The 19,785-nt window shown below is 40.9% G+C and overlaps 1 protein-coding gene across 1 annotated transcript; it reads right to left on the bottom strand.

The window, feature by feature from the left end:
* Positions 1–3,506: 3,506 nt before the first annotated feature.
* Positions 3,507–16,970, bottom strand: DHX33 (DEAH-box helicase 33). The gene is made up of 12 exons (XM_053454957.1): positions 16,672–16,970; positions 15,359–15,519; positions 14,908–15,135; positions 13,698–13,868; positions 10,895–11,080; positions 10,653–10,764; positions 6,149–6,308; positions 5,954–6,042; positions 5,079–5,206; positions 4,774–4,977; positions 4,189–4,275; positions 3,507–3,975 (listed from the first exon to the last, which is right to left on the bottom strand). Exons 1-12 carry the CDS (start codon positions 16,874–16,876, stop codon positions 3,667–3,669), a joined length of 2,040 nt encoding a protein of 679 aa, XP_053310932.1. The 5' UTR covers positions 16,877–16,970; the 3' UTR covers positions 3,507–3,666.
* Positions 16,971–19,785: the final 2,815 nt, after the last annotated feature.

Raw genomic sequence — 19,785 nt, 5'->3', positions numbered from 1 at the left:
ACATCAAAGTTGGATCAGCCTGTAGTGTGGTTTTCCATTTTGATTTTGAGTGTGACTCCATATCCAGACCTCCATGGGTTGATAAATTTGATTTCCATTGAGGATTTTTGTGTGATTTTGTCGTCAGCACATTCAACTATGTAAAGACGCAAGTATGTCATACGATTAGTTCATTCATTCAGATCTAGGATGTGCAATCTTAGTGTTCCCTTTATTATTTTGAGCAGTGTATATTAAGGAATTAAGTTCTAACTCTAGTACATGTCAATGGCTCTCTATGTCATGCCATGACAGATCAGCTTGGTCAAGCCTTAAAAATTGTGATTTCAGAATAAAGAGGAGTTGGACAGTTTTGTAATTCATGTAGGTGGGCCTAATTGAGTTCATTTACACATGAGATTTTACATTACTTAGACTTAATTTCAGTTCAGTGATGTATGGTCACTGTTACATCGCTTAAATGCTATACATACGACTACGCTTTCCATTAGCTTTCATTGAGAAGGCCTATTCTTTTGAGTTGTGTTAGGCTAGCATGGGTCTGGGATTTCAAGATGTTCCTGTCACACCAACTTGTGTAGTGCATACATGGACTTGCTACCTGGTAGAGATGGTATGGCCAATTTCAGTATGAGAGGGGTTAATTTGATTGTACAGGCATGTGGTGCCAAAAGGTCTTGTAAGATAAATTTGTCCTTTGAAGCTCGGACTCCAACCAGGGCCTTCTACAAGGTGTGAAATCCTACAGTGGAGCTGCCGCTTTGTCTAGGTTCAAATGTAGATGACCATATGCCTGTATCCCCTCATAGATACTGGATTCTTTGATATGCTAAGTGACCACTAGCAGTCAGGAAAACCATTTCATATCCAGGTCATATCCAACCCATATCAATAATAACTCATATATTCATTATCATACCTCCTTGTGTGCATACCTAGAACGGGGAAAGCGCACCCTACAAAAAGAGTACAAACATGGCGGCGCCACTTAACCAGTTTGGAAGGAATATCTATGGACTTCGCAATTTACAGGAAATTCATAAATGCATGAATTATGGCTGTGGCAAGCACAGGAGGGACGGTAAAACGAAAATAAGTTATTTTGGGCTGATATGTTTCCACCAGGAGGTAGAAGGAGGAGGTCGCTTATGGTACTCGAGATGAACTGGGAAAGAGTATAAAATTAATGAGAGAAGATTGGTCAGTGTGCTTACTAGGGGCCAAGATCTAATTTTGAGTAAGTTGCCATCTTTCCTTGCCGGAGCCCTACGGACAGAAAAACTGTTACTTGACCATTCAGTGAGTAGTTAGGTTTTCTATAATTTTCTCCTTTTTATTTTTATCTGTTGGTGTAAATAATCTGTTTATCATCTGTTTTGTTACCTGATTAGACCATTTTATTAGTAATTTTAAATCACGTAATTATTGTGTTAAAATATTCTGTGGGTTTTTAGTCTGATTCGTTTGGGGTACCAAGGCACCCCATTTCTAAATTGTCTTGGCGGTGGCAGCGTTATTTTGATATTTGTTATATCATTATAGTTAATTGCGGGTGGTATTAAGGGTGGATATTTTTTTGTTTATCACTATTTCCGGTCTAGGGCAGACAGATCGTGAATTTTAACCCTTTTACCACCAGAACCACGTCACACGCACACTTGGAGTAGCGTGCGTTCGTGACAGAGAAGGCCTATTCTCTGAGTTGTGTTAGGCTAGCATGGGTCTGGGATTTCAAGATGTTCCTGTGCTTGTGTTCACACATGATCTTTCAGTCTGTATAGTCTATTTACACACACACACAAACACACACCACAAAAGGTTTAGGTCCTTTTATTGTTTTCAAAATTCAGGTATAGATTTGACAGTTCAAGTCCTTCAGATCACTCAGAATAGCAATGTGCTTGTGTTACTAGAACACATTGTATAAGAATTCCTGCAGTTCATTAATAATAATCCTTAGTTTAGCAGCACTTATAAAACACTACCAACATGAACATACATTACAAACATATTTGATCTTTGATTTCTAAACACTTTCAGCAGTAGCTTTATTTTTGCATACACAGACATTAGAAAGGATGCAAGGGGAATATCTTTATCTATACTAATTGCCTTTCAGAAAATATCTGCAGAGACACATACATACACATAGGTATTCCTGCACCAAGGTAAAGATAGATCCCAACCATAACAGCACAGCTGGCAAGATAACCACGATAGGGTTTGGACTACCCTACTTATTAAAGTTATCATCCACAAAACTGTACACAACATAATTCAGATTTGAATTATTAGGTTTCTATGTACATATGCTACTGATATGACATGTAAACCAGTCTTGGAATAGCACCCATATTAAGGGGATATTTATTGCACATGGCTTGTTGGTGGGGTTATATATTATTGTGATTAACAAAAGCTTATATATACCATATAGAAAAAGTATTACTCATTTTATATTTATTTTTTAGGATATTATAAACTGGTATTGCTCCCTGAGCCAGCTTTTACACATTTAGAAGGCACACAACCCTTAATATAAATCTTCCATTTCTCCTAAAACAATATTAAAAAATGCGGTAATAATAAAAGTGGTTTCTAATTTTAAAAAGATTGCCTTCAAATATTCAGATGGCCATGATTAGAATATATATATATATATATATATATATATATATATATATATATAATGCAATTGTCAAACTTTTCAGCTTTCAGTATTTACAGACTTTAGTATGTAAAGCATATATCATTTGCCACTGAGCAATACATGGGCACTAATGTTTTTTGCTTTAATTATGAAAAACAATATTTCAAATTCTTCATTCACCAAACAAGTAGCAAGGGCAGGAGGTCTCCTCACTACAAAACTGAGCATGTTACACATTTCTTTTCCAATACAGTGACATTGTACAAATGCTTTATCCTGGACACAGCAGCAGCCACCTTAAGCCCAACACGAAGCTTGGATCTGCAAGGATGCCATTACAGCAGACTGTGATCTGTATTAATTATATATTGCAGCATAATCCAAGGGCAGGCCCAAAGGGCTAGCTTCAACAGACAATAGGCTATGTATGGCCCCAAATCTGTACTCTTCCAGTTCTGGTGAAAAGTTTGAACATAAAGCAATCTCCCCATAAACCAATGGAATCTTCTCACCAATGGCCAATTTTGCTCCCCATGTCAGAACTGCTCCAACTGTTGGTTTTATAAACAGTCAATGCTAGCGTGCCCTATTCACAACGGCTTTTAAAGACTGATTATAAAAGATAGGTCCTGCATTGATCCACTTCCATGGCTGTTAAGATCCATATAATACCATTTTGGGTTAACTCGATTGGTTTGGTGGTTTCAGCTATTTCTCTCATTATAAGGAAATATTGGAGTTACTACAAGAAGGGATGTCTAGCTGCAAAAAAACACATTCTAAACTGAATATAACAGGTCAAGCATTTGATCCTCAATTTCCATATTATTGTTACCAATAAGAATGACACACATGCTTTAATCTTGTCACAAACGTGTGTATTTTTAACAAATAAGCACACAGCCGAACATAAGCAGGACTGGCCTGGAGTTGTCATAATTAGCCGGACAGAAAATAAGGATTGTTACCAGCTGATGTTATAATGGCCTATAACTAAACTAAAACTGAAATCAGATTCAGGACTTAACCGTTTTTAACTTCCTCCTGAAATATTCTGGCGCACTCTCAAATAACCAGTCCGTATCCACAACACACAGGTCTCTCATGTAACATTTTGAAGTGTGCAGGAGTTCATTGTAAATGACACAGGCTGGCTTGCAATGGAAGAGGACAGAAGAAGGATGGATGGCTACTGGTTGGTGTGTGTCCACTGTGGTGTACGTTCCATCGGGCTGCAGCTCGGCAGAATTCATGAACAGCCCATGGGCCAAGCATTGTCGAATATTCCGGGTGTCTGTTCTTGAGGACTCAATGGGCATTGAGAGCTGATAAAAATAATAAAAAAAATACCAGAAGAGTGAAAAAATAGTTTGACATTGAAAATGAAAGTTTCAGTAATATGATGATCAAAAGGTGTATGTGATGCATCTTTTTGTACACCTATCCTATTTAGTAAATTCAACAAAAGCAAGACTATTTCAAAGAAAATCTAGTGACCCTCATTTTCATATAAAGTTATCAGACATGTTCAGACATACCTTAATACAAATGTCTCTCAGCTGGGAACGGACCTCTGAAACCAACAGCATATTCCTGGCATTGATGAAGTTTTCTCTGCACCATTCCTACAAACAGGAAGCCATAATAAACACAGGTACATTTTTGTTAGTTCTTGTTACATAATACATAAGGTTGAAAAAAGACCCAAGTCCATCAAGTTCAACCCTTCTACCTAACCTTCCTACTCTTCATCCAAAAGGCGGCAAAATAAAAAACCTTAATTAAGATACTTAGAATTCTGACATCAGATTTCTCCTTGGACCAAAAAGCTCTAAAATATTAATTCTATTTACAGCCCTGTATGGCATGCCTTTCTAAAAAAAAATATATCCAGACCCCTTTTGAAGGCATCTAATGTATTTGATAACACCACCTTCCTTGGCAGTGAATTCCATACTTTTATAGTACTTATTGTACAATTTAAAATATCCATACTAAATGGATGATATTATGTAAAGGGGAACAAACCAACATATTAAAAGCCAAATGATTAAGTTTTATACTTTATTTGATAGGTCAAGCAAGAAAAAAAACAAAAAGTACGCGCAACAGCAAAGACTCACCTTATTTTTACCCAAATTCTTAAAGGCGCGATAGATATTAAGCAAACTGATATGGTCACCCTCACTAGAGATGAATTTCTTCCTGGATGCCTGTACCTCATCCCGCTTAGCAGGTGGGTTGTGGAGAACACTGTCCACAGACAGCAGAGACACAATAGTCAGGATCTCTTCTGTACAGTGGAATTTTGGGGAAATGAGGATAGTCTAGAAGGAAATCAAGATTTTATATCAACTTTATATGTGCTATTCAACAGTTTTTTTTTTGATTACCATAAATGTTGGAACAATTAAGACTACACTATTACCTTTGAAAATTTGGGCTCCAGAGGAAAAGCAGCCATTTTCCTTCCTAGTGGTGTTAGGGTAATTTGGTCCTCTTTCCTCTCCACTGCACCCAACAGATCCAGCTGCTCGATAGCAGCCTGTATAGAGTCTAACATAGAAAGCAGGATTCCATGGAACATTAACAGAGCATTTATTTCACACGACAAGTTATTGAGTCTGGTTTGAGGTCAATATCATGTGTCTCAAAGCTGTATTAATAGGAAAAACGATATCACTTCATAGGGCAAAGTGCTAAATCAGCAGCAATCTCAAAAAAACAAAACATTTATATTGTTACTGCTCAGGATTTAGTACTCTGTGTCCCAGAAGTTTGCCTTAAGTTTATCATAATGAATGTAAACCCAGACAAACATACATGAAGTAGCAGGTCTTTCAAAGAATAAATAACTAGCTCCACTTTCCAAGTTAACGTTATCCTAGATTGCTAGGAACTGCACCAATCCCCCCAAAAATTGATCTTACTACCTCACTTTCAAGACATCAAAATATTTATATTGAACATAGATTAGAGTGGTGATGCAAATAAACAAAGGAGAAATAAGGTAAGTAATAACTATGTTACAGCAATGGTACTACCAGCTGATTTCGGTCTGTCTACTAAGACAGCAGCACTAATATTACAATATGCAAAGACTCTTACAATACAAACACAGGTTAGGTGAATGACCAGGGCTCAGTAGAATAAGTGTATTCTCCCATTACTGTTCATGCCATGCATGAAATACACTAGCACCAACAAATATCACATTGATACTGACCGAGAGTACCTAGTACAGGGTATCACAAAAATGCCAAATAAACAAGTACTTTATAATACTTTTTGTTATTTACCCACCTGGGGAGGGCTTGGACATAAAGTCAAATGTGAGGATATTTGGAACTCTCAGTACCAGAAGCTGTAGCATCACACTGGCCAAATTACACCTGCAAAAAAAAAAAAAAAAATACATAACAGCATCAAATGGTGGAGAGTTGCACAACAAACCATAGTAGCCAAAGTGTAACTCAACCTTATTACAGGACCGCTTACCTCTGTATCTCAGGCACAGTCATTTTCTCAAGCTTTTCAAACTCATCCTCTGTGTAGAGTCTGTAACATATACCGCTGTCCTCTCTCCCAGCTCTCCCTGTGCGTTGCCAGGCTTGGGCTTTCGATATTCGCTGTACAGCCAATACCTCAAGGCCACTTTCTGTAAGGGTATGCGTAATTATTAACAAAAGCACCATGTTTAGCAGTAAATGCAATTGCTTTTTTTAGCCAAGTACTATTAATGTGGCGTGTCATTAATAATCAGAAAAAATAGACTTTGTAAAAAGCACACAAGCTCAAAAGGTAATTTCTATCTTTAATGGATATTATTAAATGGACTATATGTACCATGCTTTGGGACCTCTATAGCTACTACTAGAGAAACCAAAACTACAGGGGCCACGGCCCCGTTTTTTTTTTTGTTTTTTTTTGCAGCCCGGAGGAAGAGGGTCGCTCAAGTTTTCAGCAACCGCTCTGCGGCCCTTACTCTCCTCGGCGAGGCTTCTGTCTTCAGTGTCTTCATCGCGGTACAAAGATACTGAAGACAGAAGCTCGCGGCTCCCATCACAGGACATCCAAAGGAAAGTGAATTAAAAAGGGTGGAGAGGGAGAGGGTAGATGGTGAGAAAAGAGGGTAATACGAATATTGAAATTAGGGCTGCAACAACTAATCGATAAAATCGATAATGAAATTCGTTGCCAACGAATTTCATTATCGATTAGTTGAATCGATTATTATCGATTATAAAATGAGGGTTTTTTCAGAAAAATACCCCTCATTATATAATCCGTTTGAGTGACTCACAGCAGCAGCTCCTACTTACCAGTCCCTCCCTGTAATCACTGTGACAACTGGCCCCGCCCCCTTCCTTCTCCCAGGAAGAAGTGGGAGGACGGACTGACATATCTGGGGGTATAAGGCATATACATTATATAAGGCATATAGTCATTCTGGTGACTATACATTATATAAGGCATATGTGGGGAGGGCAGTGTGGCATGTCTGGGGAGGACGGAGTGGTGTATCAGGGTGTATAAGGCATATCTGGGGCCACAGTGGCATATCTGGGGGTAGAGTGGAGTGGCATATGTGGGGAGGGCGGAGTGGTGTATCAGGGGGTATAAGGCGTATCAGGCACAGTGGCATATGTGGGGGTGGAGTGGTATATGTGGGAGGCAGCGTGGAGTGGCATATGTGGGAGGCAGCGTGGAGTGGTATATGTGGGAGGCAGCGTGGCGCGGCATATGTGGGAGGCAGCGTGGCGCGGCATATGTGGGAGGCAGCGGGGAGTGGCATATGTGGGAGGCAGCGGGGAGTGGCATATGTGGAGTGGTATATGCGGGAGGCAGCGTGGAATGGTATATGTGGAGTGGTATATGTGGGAGGCAGCGTGGAATGGTATGCATAGAGTGGCATATGTGGGAGGCAGCGTGGAGTGGCATATGTGGGAGGCAGCGTGGAGTGGCATATGTGGGAGGCAGCGTGGAGTGGCATATGTGGGAGGCAGCGTGGAGTGGCATATGTGGGAGGCAGCGTGGAGTGGCATATGTGGGAGGCAGCGTGGAGTGGCATATGTGGGAGGCAGCGTGGAGTGGCATATGTGGGAGGCAGCGTGGAGTGGCATATGTGGGAGGCAGCGTGGAGTGGCATATGTGGAGTGGTATATGTGGGAGGCAGCGTGGCATGTCTGGGAGGCAGCGTGGCATGTCTGGGAGGGCAGCGTGGCATGTCTGGGAGGGCAGCGTGGCATGTCTGGGAGGGCAGCGTGGCATGTCTGGGAGGGCAGCGTGGCATGTCTGGGAGGGCAGCGTGGCATGTCTGGGAGGGCAGCGTGGCATGTCTGGGAGGGCAGCGTGGCATGTCTGGGAGGGCAGCGTGGCATGTCTGGGAGGGCAGCGTGGCATGTCTGGGCTCAAATGTGCATAAATTGGGGGGGCTGGTTGGGAAATAAAGACAAGAAATGCATTTTATCAAAGTTTTTTTTTTATTCTGCTGTTTGTATTTAACATCATTTGTTTATTAAATTATTTTAAATAAATGAAAAATTTACATTCATTTTTTTTATCCGATTAATCGACAAAATAATCGGCCGACTAATCGATTATGAAAATAATAGTTAGTTGCAGCCCTAATTGAAATAAAGTGTAAATTTATTGAATTGTGTAAATGAGTGAAAGAATTAATTTGTGAGAATGCATTAATAAATATGTGTAACTAAATTGTGTGAAAGAGTGAGAGAATTAATAATTGTGTGAATTAGTGAGTGATTGTAAAAGCATCTGTGTGTATAATAGATGTAATAATAATTGATTTTTGGAAAGGCAAAGATGACACGTGCAGGGTGTTTATGGGACAAAAGTTGGCAAAGGGTGGGCTGTTTGGGGACAAAGATTGCAAATCCTATGTGTGTTATCTGCGTGCAGGTAAGGTTCTATGTGGGCAGTGTGGATGCCAGGGCTAGCTTTGGGGTGTGAAACCTGTGATCTATGCCTGAAGTTTAGGGAGTTTTATCTATACCTTTAATGCCAAAGGTTTTGTTTGAATTCCAATTGATCAATATCTGCAAAGCTGTTTTTTTGTGTTATTCTGTTGATCTATATCTGCTATGCTATGTTTCCATACATTATTTATGTATAACTGCAAACACAGGGCTTGTTTGTCTTATTCAGTTGATGGATATCTGCAAAGCTGTTTTCATGTATTGTTTATTTGATCTATACCCTCAGTGCTGAGTTTACATGTGATTTCTAGTTGATCTATAACTGCAATGCTGGGTTTGTGTGTTCAGTTGATCTATACCTGCTATGCCATGTCCATACATTATTTGTGTATTCAGTTGATCTATACATGCATGTGCTGTTGACATGTGTTGTTTATTTGATCTATACCTGAACTGCAGGGATTAAGTGAAGGAGAGGTATGGCTTAGTGAGTGAGAGACAAAGGGACTCTGCGGATGAGTACAGGGGAGAGGACCTCTGAATGTCACAGTAGGGTCAGGAGGAGGGAAATTTTTTTTTTTGGTAAAAGTGGAGGGAGTGCTTGCATGCTAGGGCACATGGAGCAGGGCCCAAAGAAATGCCTTCCTGGCATGGGTGTAGGAACTGGGGGGGCCAGATCCCCCCAGTAACTCATGCAGGGGGGACCCCGATAATGAAGAAATCCCCCCCAGGGACGTAGGAACCCACCCCAACAGAAACGCTGCAAATGCGGCCCGCGAGACCTCGAGGTGCGGCCCGCGTAAGATCGGCAGCCAGGGCAACCGATCTTACGCGGTCCGCACCTTGAGCCCTGCTACAACAAGAGCCCTGCTACTTACCTGTGGGAGGGTCTTCTGTACTGCACAGAGGAAGTGGAACCCAGCAGAGTTCATGTGACATCACATCACATCCTGCTTCCTCTGTGCAGTACCAAAGAACGCAGATGGAGGTCGCGCCCCCTGATGAAGTCTGTGAGCGGCATCGAGGAGCTGCAGTGCAGGTAAGGGGGTGGGGAGGTTCTTTGAATCAGTATGCGTGATTGAGGGAATGAATGTGAATGAATGAATGAGTATATGAATGAGTGTGTGTGTGTGTGTGTGATAGCATGGATGTGTAAGTGCAGGAACCTAGGCATGATGGGACTGTGATTGCTGTTAGCAATCACACTCCTATCATGCCAAGTCAGCCATACATGCTGAAACCTAGCTAGCTGCCCCCCTTGTGTATTGATGCTGCCAGCAATATGGGGTCTGCACATCACTTGCAGCCACCCTGTACCAGCATGTACTGGCTGCCTGGGTATGATAGGAGTGGGATTGCTGTTAGCAATCACACTCCTATCATGCCAAGTCATATTGCCAATTTTTTGGTCCAATTGTGGTGTGTTACCTACTTTTATAAAAAATGTGAGTTTTTATTATTATTTTTAAAGGTGGGGGGTCATTTTTGGGTTTGGCTAAGTGAACCGTGAATTTTTTGGTCCAGAACTTTCATTTTGGTGCATCCCTAGAATAAATAGAACTATTTCATTTTTAATTATCCTGAGTCCTGAATTTGTAGTCACAAAACTTTCTAGGCCCAGAAATCAGTGAGAGGAAAAGTAAACGTTTTGTGTCATTTACTTTATTTTAATCTGCATATTTTATTAAAGGCCATATTTTCTCACAGTGAAAAATGAGTGTGCCCCGCGCACGTATACAATTCAGCATGTCCCGGGCGTCGGGCGCTAGACCCCGAATATATGCCACACCCCCACTTTAAAGACTTAAAGTGGGGGAAAAAAATGTGGCCTATATTCGAGCCAATACGGTATATAGTATGTATATGTAGCGTTTTATAATTGGCCCCCCACTTTGGTCCTTGCCCCCCCCCATGTGCCCGACCTAAATATGAAAGCTGGAGATGCCACTGTAGACGTGTGGACAAGACAAACATTTTGAGATAAGACTGAATGAGAATGTATCCTCTTTGCTAAAACAAGACTCACACATAGCGACATTTGAGTAGGTGCTACACGGTAGTACCTGGGTTGTATTTCTTTGCTTTAACCATGCCTGTATCTACCACATACTTGATTCCTGGTATGGTAATGGACGTTTCTGCGATGTTGGTGGAAAGGATAACCTTGCGATGATCCTGAAGAGAGAGAGAAAAAAATATAAAAAGAGGCAACTCAGGTCACACTTCATTGTGACCATGCTCTATGGCTCAGTTATGGATTGGAGCACCATTTATTTTTTTTATTTTTTTAAATAAAACACCTTACCTTTGGTGCACTCTGAAAAACTCGCATTTGCTGAGAGTGGGGTAAAGAGGCATACAGAGGTATCACGACCATATGTGAGCACCCATCTGGTAGGTGCTTTGCTATATCTCTACATGTTTTGGTCATTGCTTCAATCTCTTCCTGACCAGTGAGAAACACTAAGATATCATGAGATGTTGGTGCCTCCTGGAAGGATAAAAAAAACACGATTAGTTTCACCACTATAACAAACTTTAAGAACTGTAATTAACCCCTTCGCGACCTTTGCCGGTTCAGGACCGTCATGACAAGAAGGTCACTAAATGACCTTTGACGGTCCTGAACCGTCATAAAATTAAATAAGCTTAGAAAGTGATCAACGATCACTTTCTTCGCTTAAACGGCGTTACTGTAATGCCTCGATGTCGAGGCATTCAGTAACGCCGAGATCGGCATCAGGGGCCATCTCTGGCCCCTCCCCGGGGCGTCAACAGCTGCCATCCATTGTATGGCGGCGGACGCCCGTTTTAAAAGCGTTTAGGAGGCGATCAACGATCGCCTCCTAAACTTAAATGATATCGCTGGAATGCCTCGATCAGGAGGCATCCAGCGACACCAAACACTTACCCTTGGACTCTCCGGAGCGGTCACAGCCGCAGCTGCCGGTGTTCTTCGCCATCAGCAAGATGGCGGCGGCCCGGGAAAAAAAACAATAAAGATGAAAGAGTTCGCTAGACGGTCTCCAGACCCTCTAGAGAACTCTGGCTCCACTTGCAGGTTGAATTCAGGTACTGCATTCAACCAAGCAAGTCAATGGAACCCAGCTTTCTAATCACTATGTGATTAGTAAAATATTCTAAAAAAAATAAAAAAATAAAAAAAAATGGAAAAAAAAAATAAAAAAAGTGTGCTAACATTTAAAAATAATTATGCAGTGATGTCACTAGATGAACCATCCAGTACCAGCAAAATGTGTAAAAAAAATATAAAAAAAAGTATTAAAAAAATAAAATAAAAAAATAAAGTTTATTATTTTGAGCAAGTGCTAAAATTTCTCAAAAATCTCAACAAAGAGTTAAAAAAAAGCACTTCAAATACCCAAGGGGTGTCTAATATAAACAAAAAAAAATGGCTGATGGGGTAAATTGGAGTGGCCGAGCTCAAACATAGGGCATAGGTACAGACTGACCAAAATGGAGAAAAAAAGCGCACTTCCCAAATGAGGCATTTTAAATCTCAAACAACCCGACAAACCCATGCATGTCGGGTATCACTGCACTCAGGAGATGTTCCTGAACACATATTGGGGTGTTGTTTGACAGTGACATATACCAGAACCCGTACATCTATAAGTACAATTTGTGTGGAAAAAAAAATTAAAAAAAATTACTATTACAAAGTTTGACAAAGTGTAGTTCTATAATTGGTGCATGGAAAGGGTTAAAATAACAGCATTTGGAATACCCTGGAGTGTCTAGTTTTCAAAAATATATGGTTTGAATGGGTTAAATCGAGTTAACCCGCTTCAAAGATATTCCAAAGAGGAGATGGAGGCAGAATGACCAAATGACCACCTGGATTACGCATGCCCTAAAAGTAGCCCTTTACCAGCCAAACAATCTGACAAACCCATGCATGTGGGGTATCGCTGTACTCAGGAGATGTTCCTGAACACATATTGGGGTGTTGTTTGACAGTGACATATACCAAGACCTGTATATCTATAACTAAAGTACAATTTGTGTGAAAAAAAAAATTACTATTACAAAGTTTGACAAAGTGTAGTTCTATAATTGGTGCATGGAAAGGGTTAAAATAACAGGATTTGGAATACCCTGGGGTGTCTAGTTTTCAAAAATATATGGTTTGAGGGGGTTAAGTTGAGTTAACCGGCTTCAAAGATGTTCCAAAGAGGAGATGGAGGCAGAATGACCAGATTTGTTAAAAAAAGATTTGGAAATCATAAAACGCTGCTTGTACTTATTGCCCTATAACTTACAAAAAACAGCATAAAAACATTGGGTATTTCTAAACTCAGGACAAGTAGTAGAATCTATTTAGCTAGTTTTTTTACATTCTTTTTTAGGTGAGTAAAAGATTTTTCAAATAAAAGTCATAAAATGTGTTTTTTTTTAATTTTTCACTATGTTTTTTTATTTTTTTTTATAGTAAATAAGATGATACGATCAAAATAATGGTATCTGAAGAAAGCCCATCTTGTCCTGAAAAAAACAATATATAACTTATGTGGGTAAACTAAATGGGTGAGGAGAAAATTACAGCTGAACACAAGCACCACAAAAGTGTCAAAACAGCCTCGGCCCCACAGGGTACAAAACGAAAAATGAGCCCGGTCCTTAAGGGGTTAAAAACACACACAAGATACTGATGACATCCAAAGTATGGTGTCCCTCTGAATATTGTATATACTTGTAAAGAGGAAATATTGCGCCCATATCTATATTCCTTTTTAATTGTCATTTCTGGTAGCATATATGCCTTTAGCATGCTCCTGGGAATGACATTGAAGTAGCCTTAATATCTAATGTGTTTGCATCAGTCAATGTATATGATTAAGGAACTTGTTGATTGGCCCAAACGAAAGGAGATCAGCTGAGGAAATTATTATGACTTCAGCAGTTCATCGTCCCTGGCATAATGTGGTACAATGCAACAAAGGGAATCTTAGTACACAGCTTCCATTTTCATATCCATGCAGGCTTTCTTAGTTAGCATTGATTACAGAAACTTCACCTGCGGTAACCACATCTTGGGAAGGCATACATATGTTATTTTAAGTAACTGCTCAAACAACCATCAATACCTGGTGGATCTGGAACACTGTGACCAGTGCAGCTTGGAGGTAATCACTTTGAGGTTGTTTGGTGTAGAACACCTGGATAGGATGCTGCCTGCCTTCCAGGTAAAGAACTGGAGCTCCATTAAAGTACTGGGAAAATAGGTCCACATCCATTGTTGCAGACATGATAATTACCTGCCAGTAATAAGGGAAAATGTATTATAACTATTTTAAATATTTAAATAAAAAAAAAAATCCAATCAGGGATTAAGGTCATCAACATTCATTACTTCTATACACCCGATGATTACTTTCTTACCCCTCTTCATGTATATATTTAAAAAAAACAATAAAGCCTTTTCCACACAACTTAAAACAAATATATTTACCGTATTTGTTCGATTATAAGACAAGGTTTTTTTTCAGAGCAAATGCTATGAGACTAAGATCCAGATCCCCCGCAGCGCTGCAGGAGACCCAGATCCTCCTGTCTGGTAACAGCCGCTGCTGCCGGTACTTCCACCGAGCGTGCATACTTTGCCCAGCTGCCAGAGGAGAGTTGCCTATGCGAATCGCACAAACGTCCACCCCTGCCCCACTAGACACCGGGGAGTCAGAAGCACTGGTAAGTAGGGGGGCATAGGGCATTTCTGTAGGCAGAGTGCCCCATGATATGCCTTTTAACCCCCTTAATGCCACTCTATCTCCAGAAATACCTTATACCCCCTATTTGCCACTCTGCCTCCAGAATGCCTTTTAACCCTCTATATGCCACTTTGCCTCCTGAAATGCCGTATACCCCCTATATGCCACTCTGCCCCATGATATGCATTTTAACCCCCTTTATGCCAGAGTTGAACATAGGGGGTTAAAAGGCATATCATGGGGCACAGTGGCACATAGAGGGTTAAAAGGCATATTATGGGGCACAGTGGCATATAGGGGGTATAAGGCATTTCTGGAGGCAGTGTGGCATATAGGTGGGTATAAGGCATATCTGGGAGGCAGATGTGCATAACTGGGGGATGGTTGGCAAACAAAAGGAAATAAAAACAAAAAATATTTATTAAATATGAAAAAATAGTTTACATGAATTAATATTTACTAGTAAAACTTTTTCTTTTCTTCCTAAATTAATATTCAGATTTTGGGGGGGGGGGTGGTCTTGTAATCGAGCAAATACGGTAAATACATTTAATTGGCCTAACTGAAACATTACAAATGGTGCACTTACTTTGAGAGGATGCTTCCCCAGCTCCTGTCGTTTCTTTTGTGCCGATTTCACAACCCCAAAAAGAACATCGGTATGTACTGTCCTCTCGTGGGCTTCATCCAGAATAATCACACTGTACTTGCGCATAAGTGGATCTCCAATTGCCTCACGGAGCAACATGCCATCAGTGAGGAACTTTATTTTGGTTTCTTCTGATGTGACATCTTCAAAACGGACTGTGTAGCCCACCTAACAAATATAATAACGAACGTCAATCACTTCAAACAGCAACTCAAAATGCAAGACCACGGAAGCAATAATCCTGAAATGTACTATTACATGTTGACTAGAATATAATTCTATATTATATATTATATATTAAAATACTATACGCTGCCCTCTATAGACCCAAACAATCTGCATCTCAGTCAGGACCACAGCAAGTAAAATGCCCTTGGTGGACGGTACCTACCAGTTTACTTAGTACCGTTCTCTTCTCCTCTGAGATTCTGGAGGCAAGCGATATAGCAGCAACTCTGCGAGGCTGTGTCACACCAATGATACCCTGGCGTCCTATGCCCGCTTCATACAGGTACTGTGGGATCTGGGTAGTCTTGCCCGAGCCAGTTTCACCTGGAGAATTAAGATGAATAAGGCAATGAATCAGATCAAATTCCTCAGTAACTCTTTCCATTTCCTATTACATAGCTATGCTCCTCACGCGAACATTTACCTCCATATATCTTATCTAAGGCCCATAAACACATTCTCAATGTGTTTATTTGTTACTTTTAGCACCCCTTCTGATAAGATGCCATCAGTAATTCAACTTGCACAGAACCAATTTGTACCATGTACACACATGTGTTTAGTATAGAATCCAAAGTGAAGCACTTTGGTAGCATAGGGGGAAAAAAAAACTCCTAGAGATGTCATCATGACATCACAAGGGTTTCCTATTTTAAAAGAGATCCATAAGGTCTGAACAGACACCATATGGGATCCCTAACTTTAGTGCACTCTCTTTTAGAATGCAGTGCAAAAAAATTGAAAATAAAAATATCAAAAAAAAGAAAAAATAAAGTTGTAAAAGAATAAAAACACATAAAACAATCACCTGTACTAACCCTATATGTCTTCCCAAGAAAAAGGAATCTGAAGCACGGGGAGAAGTCTAGGGAAGCTCTGGTAAGTCGGGGGGGGGGGTAAGAGTGACATATGGGTGGGTATAAGGGCTTTCTGGAGGCATACAGGGGGTTAAAAAGAATCAGGGCGGCAGACGGGCATATAGACGGTTAAAGGAATATCAGGGAGGCAGACTGGCATATAGGGGGTTAAAAGGAATATCAGGGAGGCAGATGGGCAGATAGGGGGATAAAAGATAGCTGGATGGGTATATAGGGGGCAAGTTGGGAAAAAAGGAAATAAAAAAATGCATTTTTATCAAACCTAGTTTTTATTAAATATGAAAAAATAGTTTACATTTGAATTAATATTAACTAGTAAAACTTTTATCTAACAGGGTAGTCTTATATTCAGGCTTTTTCTTTTTTCCCAAATATTCAACATTTGGGGGGTCGTCTTATTTCCTAAATATCTTCTTACACACTGAATTATGCATTACACAGGAGCAGATCAGCAGCCTGCTAGTTTCGGCCCTTCATAATGAAGTGAGAGAGTTAAAAACCCACAATGTAAAATCCCTTTAGTGAATAAACCCCAGGGTGATCCCGCTTCAGCGTTTATCTCTATGCTAAGCTAAACACTCCTATCCCCGTATCTCACCTATGATCACCGCGCTGTCCTGCTGCCGGAGCTGGCCTATCAGCTGAGCCCGGGCATGGTAAATGGGAAGGCTCCGACGCTGCAGCTCCATGGGCACCGGGGTCTTCTTGGGCCCGGGCTGCACCACCCCTTTCCGTTTGAAGTGGAATGGAGGAGAGCCCGGCTTAAACTTCTTAGCCGGTGGGTGATCGGTCTCTTGAGACATAGTATTCGCGGGGCTCGATGCTCTTCAGGCTTTTTGACGACTGCTGTGACCCCAACAGAAGAGGCAGCAGCCCGAGGGAATCATACCGGAGCCCCCCCCCCCCCAGCTCTGCCACACGTGCTTCCGGTTTACAGACCGGCTAAACGCAAAACAGACGCTAGAGGGCGCACGACTGCTGAACGCGTAATTATAAGGCTTATTACAGCAGCCCAAGCGTCTGGACGGGGGGTTGCGGTTAATAATATTCGTGCTGCTCTAGAAAAGCAAATCACCTCAGTCTGGTTTGTTTTATTTTCCCTCCTTTTTGCTATGCCGCATAGGGTAGTGTCTACAAGGTTACAAATGACAGCCGGCTACATTCTGCGCTGATTGGACAGATAGAATGTGGCAGCGATGTAAGTGGTGGGTAAATTAGTGACGTCACCGTGCGACTGCATCATTTTCTGCACTATTAACCAAAACATACCTATTTCTACCAACTTGAATATCACACAGTTAAAATATAACTTTTATGGAACCTAACATATAATTATGGGGAAACCCTCTAAAAAAACAAACCAAAAAAAATATGGATAGCCAAGTATAAAAAAAGCTTTCAGGCTGACGTGCAAAATGATGTAATCTTTATCCTCTATACCAGCGGTCAAATAAAATGGAATTGAGATGTAGATGCACACCAAGTGTATTGCCCAACCACTTACACACATAAAGAAAAAACCTCCGACAAACAAATGATAAGAGTTCTAAGGCATTGGTCCTACATATGGCAGCACATACATCAATTAAGGTCTTAGTCTTTACATCCAGGAAGATAGGCAGACTGAATGGGCCCGGTGGTTGTTATCTGCCATTAAATTGTATTTTTCTAAGGATCAAACTACAGGCATACCTCCCGATAAACCCAAATGTCTCACAATTCAGCAGTCCAGCTGTCCATTTCTTTCACAGAATGTTGATGCATATAGCATTCTAGGAGTTTGCTGATGAGATCATGGGCCACAATAGGGTGATTAATGCATATGGCCAGTGGCACATATGCCCAAATTGTCATATTTTATTTTATCCTGTTGCCAAGCTGTATTACTTATGCTTTGGCTCACTACCTTTTTGTTTATAATTATATTTCTTCAAAACACAGTGCTCTATCCCACAACTATAAAACAATGTAGTTTGTTTTATACCATCACAGTCTTTAATGCTAGATGTAACTAGTTGTCAAGCATTTTCTGCCAAAGTAAATATGACCACATCCACATCATCCTTAGGCAAATAAGAAAAGAGTCTGCAAAGTCCTCTTCCAAGAACAACAAAGCACAGAACGTGGATTATGCTGAAAAACTAGCATCGTATATAGTGCTCTTAGACAATCTCCCTTGTTTATATTGCATATTATTGACCATGTATACAGGGTTGCCAGCTGTCCATAACTGGGAACGTCAGAGGGAAGTCTACGTGGAGCTCTGCCTCTTCTAGGATGAGGCTAGTGGGGGAAGTAGGATGGCTCATCGCTTATAGAAAAGGGAAACTGATCCAGGGAAGCAGTCAAACCCAGCTACTTCCCAAATATGCATCTGTCCCGGTCTCATCTGGGCAGTCCAGATTTAGTGCTTCATGGACCACTTTTTTCTCTTATTTCCTCTCCTTTTGTCTTTTATACTTCCCCTGTTCTGCCTCATCTCCTTTCGCTATTATCTTTCCTTGCTCCCAAGTGCAACTTTTCAAAGAATGTCCAGAAAACATCGCACCAAAAGGTACCAACCCTACCTTTGTGTTGAACAACTTTCTGAATCTCCTACTTCATCATCTCTTGGGGCCACCTCATTGTAAATACAACTTTTCCCCATTGCAGTTAGCCATGTGGAACAGAAAATATATGTATACTATGCGTTTTGTGACCTTGTTTTCAAAATGAAACATTAAAAAACAGGAAGTGAATACAACTATGTAAAACAAATTTCTAAACACCTGCTAGTTTCACTGCATATACATACAGTATATGGACAAACGTATTGGGACACCTGGCCATTACACCAATAGGATTTATGACATTGCATTCTACATACATAGACACTAAAATGCAGTTGACCCCCCCCCCTTTGCAGCTATAACTGCTTCTATTCCTCTGGAAAGGCTTTCCATGAGATTTTGGAGTGTTTCTGTGGGAATTTTTACACATTCATCGAGTAGAGCATTTGTGAGGTCAGGCACTGATGTTTAAAGAGAAGCCCTGGCTCTGTACCAGTTCATCCCAAAGGTGTTTGATGTGGTTGAGGTCAGGGCTCTGTGTGGTTCAGTCAAGTTCTTCTACACCAAACTAACCATGTATTTATGGACCTAGCCCAACCCCTGAAAAACAGCTTCAGGCCATTATCCCTACTCCACCAAACTCTACAGTTGGCACTATGCAGTCAGGCAGGTAACATTCTCCTGGCATCTGCCAAACCCAGACTCCCCCATCAGACTGTCAGAGAAGTGTGATTTATAACTCCACAGAGCCCGTTTCTACTGCTCCAGCATTGGCGTGCTAGTTTACACCACTCGATCCAACACTTGGCATTACACTTGGTATTGTGAGGCTTGCATGCAGCCATGAAACCCATTCCATGAAGCTCCCATGACATTTTTTTGGAACTCTTCAGCTATGGAGTCAGCAGAGTGTTGGTGACTTTTATGCACCATGAGCCTCAGCACTCTGTGAGCCCGCTCTGTGACTTTACGTGGACTTCCACTTCATGGCTCAGTTGCTGCTGTTCCTAAACGCTTCCACTTTCCAATAATACCACTAACAGTTGACCGTGAATTCAAGCTCTTCAGAACAAGCAATGGGTCCGATTAAAACGCCTGAATTTAATAATGAGGTGCGGCCCAATATTTATGTCTGTATAGTATGTGTATGCATATATATAATC

This window comes from Spea bombifrons, chromosome 2, assembly GCF_027358695.1.
Source record: "Spea bombifrons isolate aSpeBom1 chromosome 2, aSpeBom1.2.pri, whole genome shotgun sequence".
Lineage (NCBI taxonomy): Eukaryota > Metazoa > Chordata > Amphibia > Anura > Pelobatidae > Spea > Spea bombifrons.
This window is presented reverse-complemented; position numbering and strand designations above follow the sequence as displayed.

Coding starts and splice junctions, on each gene's coding strand:
- DHX33 (XM_053454957.1), bottom strand. CDS start 16,876: ATGTCTCAAGAGACCGATCACCCACCGGCTAAGAAGTTTAAGCCGGGC. Junction 15,520..16,671: donor GGACAGCGCGGTGATCATAG/GTGAGATACGGG, acceptor TTAATTCTCCAG/GTGAAACTGGCTCGGGCAAG. Junction 15,136..15,358: donor GAACGGTACTAAGTAAACTG/GTAGGTACCGTC, acceptor TATATTTGTTAG/GTGGGCTACACAGTCCGTTT.